Raw genomic sequence first — 17038 nt, forward strand, 5'->3', positions numbered from 1 at the left:
TGCGCCATCAGAGCACTTGGACGTGACTGTGATTACAAGAGGTAAAAACGATATAAATACTATTCGTTTTCTCACACAAACCGCTCGTTTCGTGTCTTAGGCCATCAATGTGTACTTACATTTACGAGTCAACAAATCATGTTTAATTTGGACTTCTCTGTCCATGCTCTTTGAGGTGGTGACCATAGACCTCCATTATATGACTGACAGACAAGAACGGTTTGATCTAAAAATATCAAAATTGAAACTACTGTGGAAACAAAAACACCTCATCTTGGATGCCCTTGAGGTAAGCCAAAACATAACAAAAATTAATTTCAAAGTGAATTTCAAAGTACAATGAATAATGAATTACGCAACTATCCCTTTAAAAATGCACATTAAAAAACGATGCTCAACTGTGGTGGATAATTTTTAATCCGATAAGAAAACGTGCATATAAACTGCAATGGTAACACATTTACCAAATAAATCCCTCAATGCACAACTAAATCTCAGGATTTGATTGGATTATTGGACTAACCAGCGGACCAATCACATCCCACGGCATCCTAAATGTTGGTTTGGTCGCTCTGAAATGCCTCAGCCAAAGTTTGTCATCAAAATGGTTTGGTATAATAACCTCCCAGAAATGTTGCACATGATTGCATTCTCAAACATACATAACAAAGATAACATAACAGCGTTTACAAGTCATGTATGATGTAGGAAGAAAGAGCCAGCGTTTCTTCCCTGATTGCCGCAACTTCCATTTTTATTACAGATATTTTGCGCCAATTTTCTCAGCAAGTTACGATTTTGTTCTCTTGGATGGAAATGGTACTTGCTTGATTCGCAAATTTTGTATGCGATATTCCAATTTTTAGTTAGGGATTGAACAAACATTGCTTAATTACTTAAAAACAATACGCTATTTTAGTGCCTTTACCACAGAGATAGACTGGATTTTGAATCGATTGGAAAATAATACTAGCGAAAATGCTGATTTGTTATGCGAATTCACCCCAATCAGTTTGATTCTTGATTAAATGTGCAGTCTATCAGAGGTCTACAGTGGAATTACGCTGCGTTACGGTCCACACATGGCCTGGATTTGGGTCAGGCACTCTCATCACTGTGCCGAGTGGGATTACAGACTGAAAGAGAGCTAAACAGTGGCGAATGCGCCACACGGCATTACTGAAGCTCCAGTGAGCACAGACGGGAATGTGATGGAGACGGTTACCTACTAACACAAACAACTCAGTGCTGTTGACCTACATGAGATCTGAGGAAACACAGCTTCAGCGCAATACAGGTACAATCAGATGTGCCCTGTGTCCATTTAAAACAATTTCCCATCATGCATCATTATTGTCTGAATACATGAGAGTCGCCATTAAATGTGGATTTTAAAGGGATAGTCCACCCAAAAATGTTGTTTCAAACCTGTATGAGTTTTTAACTAAAAAGAAGATATTTCAAAGAAAGTTGATAGCATTGACTTTCATAGTAGGAAAAATGTCTGCCGACCACTGTCTGGTTATCCACATTCTTCAAAATATCTTATTTTGTGTTCAGCAGAAGAAAGAAACTCATACAGGGTTGGAACAACTTGAGGGTGAGTAAATTATAACAGAATTTTAATTTTTGGGTGAACTGTACCTTTAAGAACTTGGACATATCGCAAAAGACAGATTCAAAGAATGACAATCAGTTTCTGCAAAATTCAGCTAAATTAATCATTAAATATATTCAGATCAGTTGTTCAATTCCCAAACGTTCACATTTCTTGAATATTTGGTTGTTGTTGTTTTTTAACACGCCACATAACTTTTATAGTGGCATCTGATGTCCAGTTGGTTTGCAAATGAATGAATCATGTCAATTTTGCGTAATTCATTATTCATTGTAAAAAAATATTGTTGGTTTAACTTAAAAAATGAAGTAACCTGGTTGCCTTAAAATGGAAAAAGTGAGTTAATACAATGAAGGAGATTGATTTAATCATCAGAAACTCAAAATAATAAGTTATCTCAACTAAATCAATTATTTAAGTTGATTTGACAAAAGAAAAAATGTTGTGATAACAAATCTTGAAAATATTTTTTTACAGTGTAAATCGCATCAAATGGGGCATCTGCTCAATTATTTGGCCAATTTTTCAAAATTTTTTAACAATAATGAGTGATAAAATGGTGTCGTAGAACATTTATCTAATTCTTAACGAATAATTTCTTCAGGCTACAAAACTATTACGAAAACGCTTTAGAATATCTTGCATTAGTCATTAGCAAACATGTAACGCTTTACAGACCCAACCTACACTAAAATTCATATAAATTTAAATATAAATCAAAAGTTTCTAGTCCCAGCCTTAGTCTGTTTACATTTCACAGGATTTTCCAGGATTGCTAGCAAGTTAGTCTATTAACAATGTATTATTTTTAATCAAGTATTTCAGATTCGTTTCGTTACGAAAAAAACTAAACAAAACTCTGGTTGATCGCTTCACATGTCAGTCTCTTTCTTTTCTAAATGTATGTTTTTTGGCCAGATTAAGCAGACTTCATGTATATATCTTAAACTATGTTCTTATACGCAACAATGTTTGTTAATAATAACTAATAAGTTATGTAGGCTAACGCTGATAATATACTGGAATCAAACTGAATGGTGGTTGGATCAGTCATCAAACACACATCAATACGGGGCGGTGCCATGATGCAACAGTTAACCGCTACTCACAGACAGAAAGCATCATGTTCATCCATGAGGATGAGGAGGCTGAGGTTTGCTTCATACTCTTATGACAGAGAGAGGAAGGTGACTGCAACCCTAATAAACCTGTTAACTGTCTAGAAGATGCACACATTTGGACATTAATATTCAATTAATTATTTAAAATGATCATTAAAATTTAATTCATGATCAATCATATTCAGCTTATGACCATATTTGGGCATAAATATTACAATTATAATGAATAACGTACATGATATGGTCATATTTGAACATTAATAGTCATTTAATAATTCAGAATGCTGTGTGTGTTTGGGCATTAATATTCAGTTCATAAAGAATAATGTTCTGCTGTCCATATTTAAACATTAATATTAATTCAATATGAATGAATAACGTCCAAAATCATCATGCACGTCTCGTTTTTCGTCTTAAAAACGGAATAAAGCAAGCGTTTATACATTGTTTTTCATCACTGGCATCAAAATAGAAGATTGTGTATCTTATTCTTGAACAGAATTATTGATATATACATAATAATCATATTTGTGTTTCTAAATGGCCTCAGTGGGGTCCAGCCCTGCCATGATGGAGATGCACTTGATTTCAGTGGCGCAATAATGCAACAAACGCCTTATTATGGTAATAAATCCTTTCAAATGCTTCATAACACGCTGCAGAACTACTAAACGCTGAAAAACGCTAATGAATGAGGGTCACTCACCCAAAACACGAAGGAATAGACGATGAGGAGCGTTTTGAGGCAGGTTATGACTGGTTTGGTCTCCATTCTCCTTGATGCCATGAGCGCAGTGGGTTTGTGCTGCTGTGATTCTCCGCTGCCTCTGCGCCTCAGTCACTCTAGATCCGCCTGGCCAATCAGAGGGCGATATACCCCGAAAAGGTCCCGCCCTACTCCAACAGGCCAATCAGAGGGAGCGAAGGGAACGTTCAATCCCCGCCCTTGAGACGCGACGCCCTCTACTGGACGTCACATGACAGTGACGATAGTTGCGCTAAAGGTGAGATAGGTGCCTTGGCGTCATTGAAACAGTGATGAAAAAAATATTTGTTATTTTATTGACTCTCCTTTATTGGTTTTACTAGCCTTCAATCATTTAATAAACGTATAAAGAGTAATTTTAAGCGTTGTATGCAAACATCGATATCAATAAAATAAAAAAATAGTAATTGTATGCAAAGTCAATCAAGGACAGACAGAATTATATATATATATATATATATATATATATATATATATATATATATATATATATATATATATATATATATATAAACTATTAAGTAACTGTATATGTTGGGGTCTGAAATATTTTTGCTTGAATATTTGGAGCCATATCAAATCTAATATTAAAAAATAAAAATTAAGTAAAATATTAAATATAGGCCTATTTATTCTAAAAATATTATATAGAAATACAATTTTAGTCTGTAATCAGTATATTTAAATGAACCTTTTTATGATATTTAAATATAGAAATTGCAGTAGGTTTATTGAAAACTTATAACATACTCATTATGTAAATCTTAATGTCAATAAAATAAAATGCATACAATGACATAAAAACAGAATGTTAAAACCTAATAAAGCTTTGAATTAGTTTTGTTTTATTTTATTTATAATAATCTGGAATAAAAAAGTCACAAAAATTGAGTGTGGGTCTAAGATATTTTACAAAAAGATACTATGGAAAATCATTATTGTTGGTTTAAAAAAGTAAATTACATGGTTGCCTTAAAATTTGGAGTTCATTGAAATAAAAAATTGAGTTAATACAATGGAGATTGGTTTAATGAATACAAACTATTCTAAATAATACAAACTATTCTAAATATATTATATTATGAATGGGATTCAGAATATTATTTCTGAATCCCATTAGCTATCCAAGTTGATTTAACAAAAGACAAACGTGATAAATCATGAAAATATTTTTTTTTTACAGTGTTTACAACCATATCAAGTCTAAATTCACATAAAAAACCTTAATACTGATTATTATGGCCCCAAAAAATAATTATCCAATTTAGAAAAGTGTCACGTTTTAGATCAGAACAGTGTAAAATGACCTTGGTTTAGATAAGATTTAGGCCTATTCATTCCAAGTCAGCTTCTCTCATGTGATCCTTCAGCCTGGTGTGAAAGGTTCACAGTTCGGCTTCAGATTCAGCACACAGCCCTGCTATATTTGGCACTCCAAATTTGCAAACTATCGAGAATCCAGTGGAGTGAGATTAGACTCTCAGCAATTACAGTTTACAGCAGAGCCACGGACGGGGACGCGCAGAGCACGTCATGCTCGAGTCCGCGTGTGAAGACGTGACGCTAGCCCAGTATTAACACCCAAAACACACAGCACTCGTGATCACGGCACAAAATCGCAGTCCCCGAGGGCCTTTGACGCCACTAAATATGATAAATAAGTCTATATCGATGAAAATAAATACGACAGCGCCTCTAAATATGATAAATAAGTCTATATCGATGAAAATAAATACGACATACCTACGACAGCGACTCCCCGAAGATGTGTTTAGCTGCTACTAATGTGACGACTGTTTGCTCAAGGTAAGTTTCAGGTAAGACTGACTGTTAACTTACAAAACAGCGTTTATTCATGGTTTATTAACTCATCAACAGGTGTGTACCGCTGTGAGTCAGTTTTATGGCCGAGAAGAGACCGTCACCATAGACCGAAGAGACACACGTAACGTTACAGCCACAAAGACTATTAAAGTAGAAAATAATGGCTTACACTTGGTTTGTGAACGCGTTTTGTGTTTGTTAAAGGTGCCAGAAATGCTCATTGTCATTATCAGGGAGTGATTTCTGTGTCTTTTATTCGTAGTAAGGTCTAAGACCACATGTTTCAGTGGCACTGAAAAAAATAATGTGGTTAGAAATAGGCCCAAGGGAAATAGTTTCCTTTGAATGAACTGATAAAGATGCTTTTGCTGGTAATGTCAGGACATTATTGACTGATTATGTTAACAACACCATTACAAACCAGACTGATCTGAAGAACCACCATTCCCAGTTTACTGGGCCTGTAATATTCTGGTAAGTACACTTCAGAAGTAAAATATCGCTCTCTACTGTTGGAAAATTAGCATAAGAGGGTGATTTTATACCAGGGGCCTATAGGCATGAAGCCAGCTTAGGTGGCAAACCACCTGGTGTGTTTCATTTTAGTTTGTGCCAACCCTGTATATATAAAATACTGTATATGTGTGTGTACAAAATGTAAACAATTAAAACAATTCTAAAGAGAGTGGTTTGGCATCTCTAGAGAGATGCACACACACCACATACCTTTACACATACATATTTTTATATAATTAATAATAACAGTTAAGTTTAATATGGGCTATATTAATATTATTTAAAGTGTGTGTATATATATATATATAATTTGACATTAGTTATAAAAATAAAATGTATCAAATAGATATATTTTTTGTGTAAAAAAATATAATTATATAATAATAGGTATATACAAATATATTTATGTTGCTATTATATATATATATATATATACATATGAAAAAAATATACATATATAAATAGGTATATAAAAATTTATGTTGCTATTATATATATATATATATATATATATAATTAAAATAGTCTAAATATCTATCCATCTGTCTGTTATCTATTTGTCTATCTATCATCTGTTATCCATTTGAATATAATAATTCAGACATTTTTATATATTCATATACATAAACAATTAATGAACATATTTCAAGCATAGCCATAGCAGATCATGTCAGTTTAATATCAAAAGAGACATTTGAGTGATTCTGCAGTGTTAATGTGTGTTTCCTCTGGGTGAGTATAAAAGAGTCCTAAAGGAGATTCAGTTTCCATCAAGAAATTAAATGTAAACTTAAAACCCATTGTAAACATTCTTATTAATAAGCATCAAGTACTATAAACTGCAGAGAAAGAGATGTTAGAGTATATTTTTGGAGCCTCACCTTTTTTTTGTGGTGCTTTTTATCCATAAGCACTGAATATTTGATTCTTTCTAGTGTTTAGAATAAGTGCAAGTTCATAAAATTACAAAGTATTATACATGTGATTCATAGTTTAAAACAAAACAACAACAACAAAAGAAAGTTGTAACATAATTTTGAGTGCAAAAAATTTGGTCATCATGAACACAAACATGACGTAACTGCTCCCAACAGTTTTCATCAAAGTCTCTCTTCCTGAGTGCTGATTGGTCAAAAGTGTGTGCAAAGTATTTTATGTGACCAATCATCCGAGGTTTGAGGTATGCAGGTGCAGATACATGATCAGTTCAATCGGTCTGTGATTGGTTGTTAGAATTGTTGGTCATAGTGAATGATACCGTTCAGAAGCTGCAGCGCCTCGTCGACAGTGTCTGTGTGTCTGAAAACTGGAAGATCAGCCGTCAACAACACCTTTAATACTGACGGCTGAGACAGAGAAAAAGAGGGATATCAAGAAAACTTTACATTTATACTAGGGCTGTGCAAAAGTTAATTGCGATTAATCGCATCCAAAATAAAAGTCTGTGTTTACATAATATATTTGTGTGTGCTGTATATAATTATTTTGTATATATAAATACCTATGCATGCATGTATATATTTAAGAATTATTTGCGCTTAAATTCTGTATATATTTATAAATACATAATCTATATTATATAATTATAAATATTTTATACATGAATAACACATTTTCTTAAATATATACATGCATATGTGTGTATTTATATATACAAAATAATTATATACAGCACACACAAATATATTATGTAAACACAGACTTTTATTTCGGATGCGATTAATCGCAATTAATTTTTGCACAGCCCTAATTTATACATATCAAATATAATGTTAAATGCATTCAAATGACACAAACAGGCTATTGCAGAAGAGGATTAGGGCCAAGCGATAATAAAAACATAAAACCATCTAAAAATTAAAGTCATTATAATGCGAAATTAAACTTCGAAAAAGTCGAAATACAATCTTGAGAATAAACTCATTAAATTTCAAGAATAAATTCGTGTTTCGAGAAAAAAAAACTCGTTTAATTTCTGAAAAAAAAGTTGAAATTATCATGAGATAAACTCATTAAATTTTGAGAATAAACACGACTTTGATTGTAGAGATTCTATTTCAACTTTTTTCTCGACTTTTTCTCAAAGTTTTTTCTTGAAACATGACTTTATTCTCGATATTTAGAGAGTTTATTCTCAAGATTGTATTTCGACTTTTTTCTCGAAACACGATTTTATTCTCGATATTTAGAGAGTTTATTCTCAAGATTGTATTTCGACTTTTTTCTCAAAATTTAACACGTTTTTTCTCGAAACACGACTTTATTCTCAAGATTGCATTTAGACTTTTTTTCTCAATTTAACAAGTTTTTTCTCGAAACACAACTTTATTCTTGATATTTAACGAGTTTATTCTCAAGATTGCATTTAGACTTTTTTTCTCAATTTAACAAGTTTTTTCTCGAAACACGACTTTATTCTCGATATTTAGAGTTTATTCTCAAGATTGCATTTAGATCTTTTTCTCTAAATTTAACAAGTTTTTTTCTCAAAACACAACTTTATTCTTGATATTTAACGAGTTTATTCTCAAGATTGTATTTCGACCTTTTTTTCTCGAAACGTAACAAGTTTAATTTCGCATTATAATGACTTTAATCTCGAGATAGTTTTATTTTTTTATTATCGCTTGGCCCTAATACTCTTCCATAGGCTATATTCTTAATTATAATTCTTTATTAAATATACATTTATTAGACTTGTTTTTACTTTTCATTTATTGTATTTTTTCCAAATTCATGATTATTTTATTTAGCTTCTAACCTATTTAGATTACTTTATCTATTTTAATGAATCTATTTTGTTATATGTGATATTAATACATTTAAATATAAAATAACAATATATTATATTTTTTTCCCAAATGGATTAAAGTTTAAGTTGTATTTTTAAAAGAAATAGTAAAAAGAAATCTATACACAGTAGAAAATAAATGTGTTATAAATGTCTTGAATAATATATTTTCTTAATTATAAAATACATTTGTAATGTTTTTTATATTAAAAATGTGCCTTTTTAAAGCTGTAAATAAGTTAAAATGATTTTAATGTTATAATGTTTTAAAAATATTTAATTACAAAAATACATTTCAAATGACTCAAATTATTTTTTTCTTTATTGTAATTAAATTAATTAAATATAAAATGTATACATATATCATATGTATTATATTCATTTTACTTTCAATACTTCAAAAAAAATAAACTAAAGTTTAAAAATGTAAAAATAATCATAATTATTAGCTTTTTGTAAAAGGGTTAAAAACATTTAAATGTAATATATATAATTAAATAATATCTATATGAATTCATCAATATTAATTGATTTTATATTACTTAATATACAGTAGTCAACATTTAAAGTGGATCAAGACAAGTTTATCAAAGTTGTCCAAGAAAAGGGTATTGTTCAAAATTCATGTATAATTTTGATCCACTTCAAATGTTGAATATTTATACATACTGTATATATATATATATTTAAAAAAATCTTAATTCATATATGTATTATTTCATCTATAAATTAAAATTTTTAGTATGTATTACTGATCTTAATGTCATAAATGAAGATGTTCAGAACTGTGTTCTGTAGATGATAAACTGTACCTTTAGTCCAGTGAAGATCATTGATAGTCCCGTCAGCTGGAACTGTTTGAGCAGTTCATTGAGTTCATGGACTACAGTGAAGTCTATAGAGCTGACATGAGAACAGTCGAGAACCAGACACCGTGGAGGAGACGCTGCCAGACGACACACACCAGAGCATGAGCACTCAAGGACATGAGCCGAGGGAATGGTAGCGTGTGTGTGTGTCTCTCACCATGAAGAGCGTGTGTGTACACGAGTCTGCTGAGATGCTCCGTCACGGGGAAGTTCAGCCCACTGTCCAACTGCAGAACTGCCACACCGTGATCAGACACCTGAACACACACCAGCGACACCTGACTCTCCGACTGCTGCATGCGGCTCATTTTACAAGAGGTGACATTTTCATACTCGCACTTCAGCTCATATTTACTTCGAAATAAATATACCTTTCATTTCTTTTTCTTTCTATATTTTAATAGATTTATCATTTTTTTCTACTAACAGCAACTGAAATGCATTGAACTTTTTTTTTTTTTTTACAAAATTACATAAATATTTTATGCTATTATTTAATAATAGTTAAATAATACTGTATGTATTAATTTTTAAACAATATATGTATAAATTATAATATATAACATATTAATATATATATATATATATATATAAATACTTAACTTTATATAAATCTTAAAAAATATTTATATATACATAGTCATTATATAAACAAATATAAGATTTGTAATAAAAATGTACATATTTTATAAATGCAGTATAATTGCATGTCTTTGAACTAAAATGCATTTAGCTTATTAGAATTATTATGTGTATACGCTAATATATATATAACACTTAATTCTTTTTAATACTTCATATTTACATTTTATATATATATATATAAATGTTTTAAATGACTCGAATAATTTCTATTCTTAATTATAATATAATTAAAAACTAATTGTATCACTTAAAATAAACTTTAATATGATTATTTTAATCATATTAAATGACAGTCCTATTTTGAATTAATTATTTATTTATTAATATTATTGCATCTTATTTGATTTTTTGAGTCTACGCTTTAATACATTTTGCATAAATTGTTGATTTTATGGTCATTTCTACTTGCTCACGTGCCAAATCTCAAACAGAAAGTGCATTTCTAGAATAAAAGTCCTTCATTTGCGGCTCACAGTTGACATATCGTATACAGCTATTTCATAAAAAATAAGCCTTCACCTTCACTTCAGGTCGGGCCATGATGTACAACAGCATAAGAGCAGAAACAGCTACACCTCCCACAATGCCGTACTGCACCTCCCAGAAACTCACCAGAAACGTCACCATGAACGGCACCAGATCAAGTCCTGAGAAAACAAAGAAAGGATAAAGCATATGCAAAATCAAATATGATGCTATATAAATATTTTTTTTAAATACATACCATATATTTTACATACTTAAATATTATACAGTATATTACATTTGATATTTATATATAATGTGATGCTAAAGTCTCACTCTTGACTCTCCAGAGCTGGACAGGCACTCTGAAGTCCATCATGGGACTCACGGCACAGATGATGACGGCAGCGAGCGACGCTTTAGGGATGAAGAAGAACAGCGGCATGAGGAACGCCAGCGACAGCAGCACTATAACACCTGAGGACAGATACAGACTTTCAGATGGTGTACATATTATAAATGTCAACAGGATCACAAAAGTGTGAGTGTCACCTGTGACAATCCCTCCAGCCGGCGTTCTCACTCCGGTCTGGGAGTTAACAGCCGTTCTGTCAGAAAAAGTCACATAAAACACTTACAAACTGAAGAACAAACCAACAGACACTATAAAGTGTTTACAATAGTTGCAGCACCTATCAGTAACAGTTCGTGTCTCTATAAAGCCCCTCCTTCCCAAAAGCTTAATGGGCTCTGATTGGTTGGATGTATCACTGTGTTGTGATTGATCAAGCACTTCAAGTGTGTAAGCCACGCCCGTTAGCATAACCATAAGTTTCAACACACTACAAACTCAACTCAATCAGGCCCCGCCCCCTTTATGTTGCATATGCCATGGGCGGGAATTATGTAAATGAGGAATATTGTGACATGTACATACATTCCTGGAGGAAACTCAAGTTTCAGTGCGCACTGACTCAGGAGTGACTTTGTACTTGCTCAAACTGCAACATTACACACTAAAGAATGTGTTAAAAAGTGTTTAGCATGCAGACGGACCTTCCGAAGCTGCCCGTGACGGGATACGCCGACACAAACGAGCCCATGATGTTTGTGAGACCTGCAGGAACATCATTGTGATGAGAAACGACCCATTTATCCTCTGTTAAAACATAATAAGGGCACAGAAACTCTCACCAATGGCAAAGAGCTCTTGGTTGGCATCAATTCGGTAGTTATTCTGGCTGCCTGCATGAAGAAAAGACAGTAAAATGAATCCAAACAGTTTCTGTGTTTATATATACATAGAGGAAAGACACTTCTAGATGTTTATTAAAGAAAATAAGCTCTTACCGAATGCCTTTGCAATAGCGATGCTCTCTAAAACGCCCATTAAAGGAATGACAGCCAGGCCGCCACCTAAATCCTGAGAAAATACACCTGATTGGTCAGTAATGATAACTATTCTACTTGATTGGCCACTTAAAATCTCTAAAATGTCACATATACTTCACTAGTACTATGATATGCTATTCTGTATTGTAGTGTTATATGAGGATTCAATATTTTGGGGTCCACTAAGAGGCCACAAGGGGGTGCCAGAGGGTGCTTTTAAAATATACCTGTAATATTACAAAATATTTTATACTAGTTAGTTTTTAATATTCAGAAATAAATACCATTTTGTTAGAAGAAATAGAAGAATTATTTTCTTAAATATATTTAATGGGGACTTAGTACAGTGACAATATAAAACTTAAAATATTTGTAAAATAATATAAATATATATATATATATAATATATGTATATATATATATATATATAATATTTGTAATCTTTAAATATTTTACATTTTATAAATACAATATAACATTTCACGTATTTAGATAATTTATATTTTTTAATTATAAATCTAAATAAAATATAATTCTATTGTATTATAACTTTTCTAAACTTTTTTTTTTACTGAAAACAAGAATAATCTTTATAACCTCAATCTACTGGCAGTCCTTTTGTAAAAATAAATGGCTTAATAATGTCTTTCTTAATATAATTGGGCAGTATTTGAGTATTTGATAGGGGCATCAAAAACTGAAATCTTTTTACCACAAACTACACTACAATATCTCACCTTTGCGATGTCACTGAAAGTAATCACTGTGCCATTGGCTATGGTCTCTGAAAGGGGCGGAGCTTTGAAAGGAGGGAGTCCTTTGGCGGTTTTCCCGGTGAGACTGAAGAAATGGTGACCTGTGACCTCTGAGGAATACGCAACAGCCGTCGCCGCTACGACGACCAGAGCGTTTCGGACTGCGGACACAAGAAGGATGTCCCTAAATAATTGTCAGTTCATTTATAGTTTCATAAAGACTTGAAGCACTCACTAGTAGCTATACTCCACACCAGCCCTCGAGCCGATCGGACAAGCGAAGGAGCCTCGTCTTCAGCAGAACCCAGAGAATTCTTCATCAGCGTCATCATGATCAGGAAGAACAGACAGCACAGGCCCAGAATCACATCTCCGACTCTGAGAATACAGATCATTTGGATAGGCAGCTCAGAACATATTTGAAGTGTCCCCATTATGCTTTTTCAGATAATTCCTTTCATGTAGTGTGTAATAACGTTGTTTGTGAAAGTAAAATGTCTGAAAAGATTCACAGATCAAAGCAGATAATTGGAGTAGACCAATCACAACAGACTGGGCCATCTGACCAATCAGAGCAGAGTAGACCAATCACAACAGACTGGACCATCTGACCAATCAGAGCAGAGTAGACCAATCACAACAGACTGGGCCATCTGACCAATCAGAGCAGAGTAGACCAATCACAACAGACTGGACCATCTGACCAATCAGAGCAGAGTAGACCAATCACACTGGCACTTTAACACTACTGGGATTAGAAAATGCTGACAGCTCATTGGTCAAACACATCCAGTACATGTGTGCTCACCTGGCCTCAGGGATCTTGTGGAAGGTGTAGTAAACCTGCAGGAAGAACTGCTGTGGAATCTCCTTCAGACCCAGAATATTCTGCAGAACAAATGAGTGGATTGACTCAGGACACAAAAACTCTTCACAAATCCTCACGGACATTCGAAATTTTATGTAACTAAAGTGAAAAGAGGCGTCTGAGACTCTCACCTTGACCTGGCCGAAGCCGATAGTGACGGCCGCAGCACAGGTGAAGCCTTTAATTACTGGATATGAGATGAAGTCCAAGAGGAACCCTAATGAAGAAGAAATCAACAGATCAGGTGACTGACTGTAATAAAACATATCAAAAACTTTTCAAGTCGCAAACATTTAATTGAGTTTTTTTTTATTGAATTAACTAATTTAATTAATTTAAAAAAATCTCTATTATGTAAATTATTATTATTATTTATATATAATTAATAAACAATAACATTTAATATATCATCTCTGAAATCACAAATATTAAATGTAGTTTGTTGGGATAGAATATTAATTAATTTAATTATTTGTTAATTAATTTTCATTTAATTATAAAGCTACAACACACATAAAGAGTTAATGAATATATATATATATATATAAATAATTTTATTATTATGTATATATATATATATATATAAATATATATATATAACAAATATTCAACTCAGCTTTAATTTTAAAGCTAAAATACATTTAAAAGTTATAATAATAATTATTGTTTGTATTATTAATAATGTATATATTTTTATATACAAATGACATTTAATTTTATTTAATTTTATTAATACTGAAAATGCATATGAAAAGACATAATAAAGTAATATATAGATAAAGACATATAAGAAAATGGTTAATATAATTATAATACTTACTAATATTTTTTTATTGCTTAGACAAACTATGAATAATATACAAAATATATTTCTGTTGTTGAGTTTCTTCTGCGGTAAAGATTTATCAGCTTCATCTATTAGTTATGTAATTCACTTCCACAACCTCGGATACCACGTTCTTAAAAACCTGTTGCTAGATTTTGGTGTGCGGCTTGAAGGCGTGAACAGGAAGTTGCACAGGAAGTAATACAATCTAATAGTTCTGTGAGAGTGAAAAAAACACCAACTTCCTGTTTTCAAGATGGTACAGATTTACAGACAGCTGAGTCTGCTACTTTAGTCATGCTTAAAGAAACACATGACTGTTTAAACACCAAACAGACTATCTAACTTAGATTCGACCATGAATCACACCGACATAAAGTGTAAACATTAACCCCATTTTCCATCTTACCCAGCCTCAATAGAGCCATTCCCGCCTGGATGACGCCGCACAACAAGGTGAGCACCACAGCGAACACAGGATCTCCACCGATATACCCCGAACACAGCAGCGACATGATGGCCGTCGGGCCCAGTGTGATGTCTTTCGACGTGCCAAATATACAGTAGATGAAACAACCCATGAATGCAGAATACAGACCGTACTGAAAAACCAAGAAACAGCGTGTCAAGAAAACCTTCCCCAAACCGCGTCTGTGAGAGAACGTGAACGTTCTCACCTGTACAGATAAACCAGCCACCTCCGCATAGGCCAGCGCCTGAGGAACCGCGGTCAACCCCACCGTCACACCGGCGATCACGTCCATCTTCAAACACGTCAGGTTATACCTGGGCAGCCAGGAGAGGATGGGGAAACAAGAGCGCAGGGCGGCTTTCCAGCGGATTCCTGTCCGAGGCTCCATCAGATCCACCACTCGTCAAGGGGAACACAAAGAGCTGTCCTGCTTCATCCGGGACGCTTTATTATGCTAGGGTGTGGACGAGCAAAGGGTGCAACACTGAATCAGGTGCGCAAACAAGCCTTCTCTCTTGGGCCGTGTGGTGTTCAAACCCTCGAGATCGAGCGGCAAACCTGTGAACAATTGAACACCATTAGATCGTAAACTGCGAACCTCAAACTACAAGACTATAAAATGATTGATGACAAGATTCAACACTTTTGATTGTGAAATCACTCTTTAAAGGGTTAGTTCACCCAAAAATGATGTCATTAAGGAGATAATAACTCACCCTCATGTAGTCACAAGCCCGTAAGATTTGGATTGAGGATTGACAACAGAAACGGAAGACAATACAATGCTGAATAAAGTCGTAGTTTTTGTTATTTTTGGACCAAAATGTATTTTCGATGCTTCAAAACATTGTAACTAACTCACTGATGTCACATAAACGACTTTGATGATGTCTTTATTTCCTTTCTGGACAAGGACAGTATACCGTACACACGTTTACAATGGAGGGACAGAAAACTCTCGGACTAAATCTAAAATATCTTATATCTTGTGTTCCGAAGATGAACGGAGGTCTTACGGGCTTGGGACGACATGAGGGTGAGTCATTAATAACTAATCATTTTCATTTTTGGGTGAACTAACCCTTTAAATAACGAAATGCAACTTATATTTCAACTATATATATATATATATATATATATATATATATATATATATATATGAAGAGTTCAGATGCAAAAGCCTCTAAGTGCCATTTGAAATTTTCTTCTAAAATGGTCATTTTTATCAAGCTTATATATTCAAGTTCAGTAATTTAACTTAAATGACAATTAATAGGTAATCCTCATTGTTATTTAAGTGAAATTACTGAACTTAAATATACAAGCTTGATAAAAATGATCATTCTAGAAGAAAATTTCAAATGGCACTTAGAGGCTTTTGCATCTGAACTCTTCATATATATATATTGCAACAACATATATATATAAAATAGTAAAATTGCTAACCTCATGTATAACTATATTAAAATTAATTTCATTATATGTGTATTTTGCATTACAGTACAATAAAACCTAATGGTCAAAAATACACTTAAATAATTATAAAACTTATTCAAAGTAACATTATTACAGTTTGTTTTGTTTATTTTTGTATTACCTCACCGAGATAATTACAGTAACAAAACAAAAATCGCAATGTTACTACAAATACCGTTAAAACTGATTACTGCAGAATTTTGACACGAGTCATATCATGACATTTTAATCCAGTGTACTACATGAAACCACAGGGTAAATCGAAGAATAAGTATCTGGGGGGGAAAAAACACATCAAAAATAAATAATAATAATAATATAATATCGTTTAAAAACTGTTTGGAAATCGTATTTACAAGCCAAACTAACGTTAACGTTAGATGAGATCAATGATCAGACATCAGAGCCACAATGCGAATTCAAGTTTAAAATCAAACCTCAGAAATGACTTCGAGCCTCGTACTTCAGCGGAGTGGAAACATTCCACCGACGTAACTTCATTATATTCATCAAAAAAATAAAGATACTCATTGAAATCAAAGCAACTTTTACGTGTATTTCGTTTTTTTTACCGACTGAAAAACAGCTTTTGTGACATCAGCGGCGACTCGCGAGACGATTGGCTGAAGCTTTG

The 17038-nt window shown here is 32.9% G+C and overlaps 2 protein-coding genes across 2 annotated transcripts in view; both read right to left on the reverse strand.

The window, feature by feature from the left end:
- Positions 1 to 3600, reverse strand: part of tspan7 (tetraspanin 7) — a 32102-nt gene extending 28502 nt beyond the window's left edge. Inside the window, exon 1 of the mRNA XM_039682256.2 lies at positions 3446 to 3600. Coding sequence (XP_039538190.1) covers positions 3446 to 3526 — 81 coding nt within the window. The 5' untranslated portion in view covers positions 3527 to 3600. The remainder of the gene's footprint in view (positions 1 to 3445) is intronic.
- Positions 3601 to 6499: 2899 nt separating this feature from the next.
- Positions 6500 to 17022, reverse strand: slc26a11 (solute carrier family 26 member 11). Its single transcript, XM_039682253.2, has 16 exons — positions 16842 to 17022; positions 15134 to 15486; positions 14866 to 15058; positions 13762 to 13847; positions 13571 to 13650; positions 12998 to 13140; positions 12745 to 12923; positions 11966 to 12038; positions 11810 to 11860; positions 11672 to 11732; positions 11168 to 11223; positions 10952 to 11092; positions 10670 to 10797; positions 9663 to 9762; positions 9449 to 9582; positions 6500 to 7191 (listed from the first exon to the last, which is right to left on the reverse strand). Exons 2-16 carry the CDS (start codon positions 15314 to 15316, stop codon positions 7075 to 7077), a joined length of 1725 nt encoding a protein of 574 aa, XP_039538187.2. The 5' UTR covers positions 15317 to 15486; positions 16842 to 17022; the 3' UTR covers positions 6500 to 7074.
- Between the last annotated feature and the right edge of the window lie 16 nt (positions 17023 to 17038).

The sequence above is a fragment of the Pimephales promelas genome, chromosome 2 (genome assembly GCF_988280905.1).
Source record: "Pimephales promelas chromosome 2, fPimPro1.hap1.1, whole genome shotgun sequence".
NCBI lineage: Eukaryota > Metazoa > Chordata > Actinopteri > Cypriniformes > Leuciscidae > Pimephales > Pimephales promelas.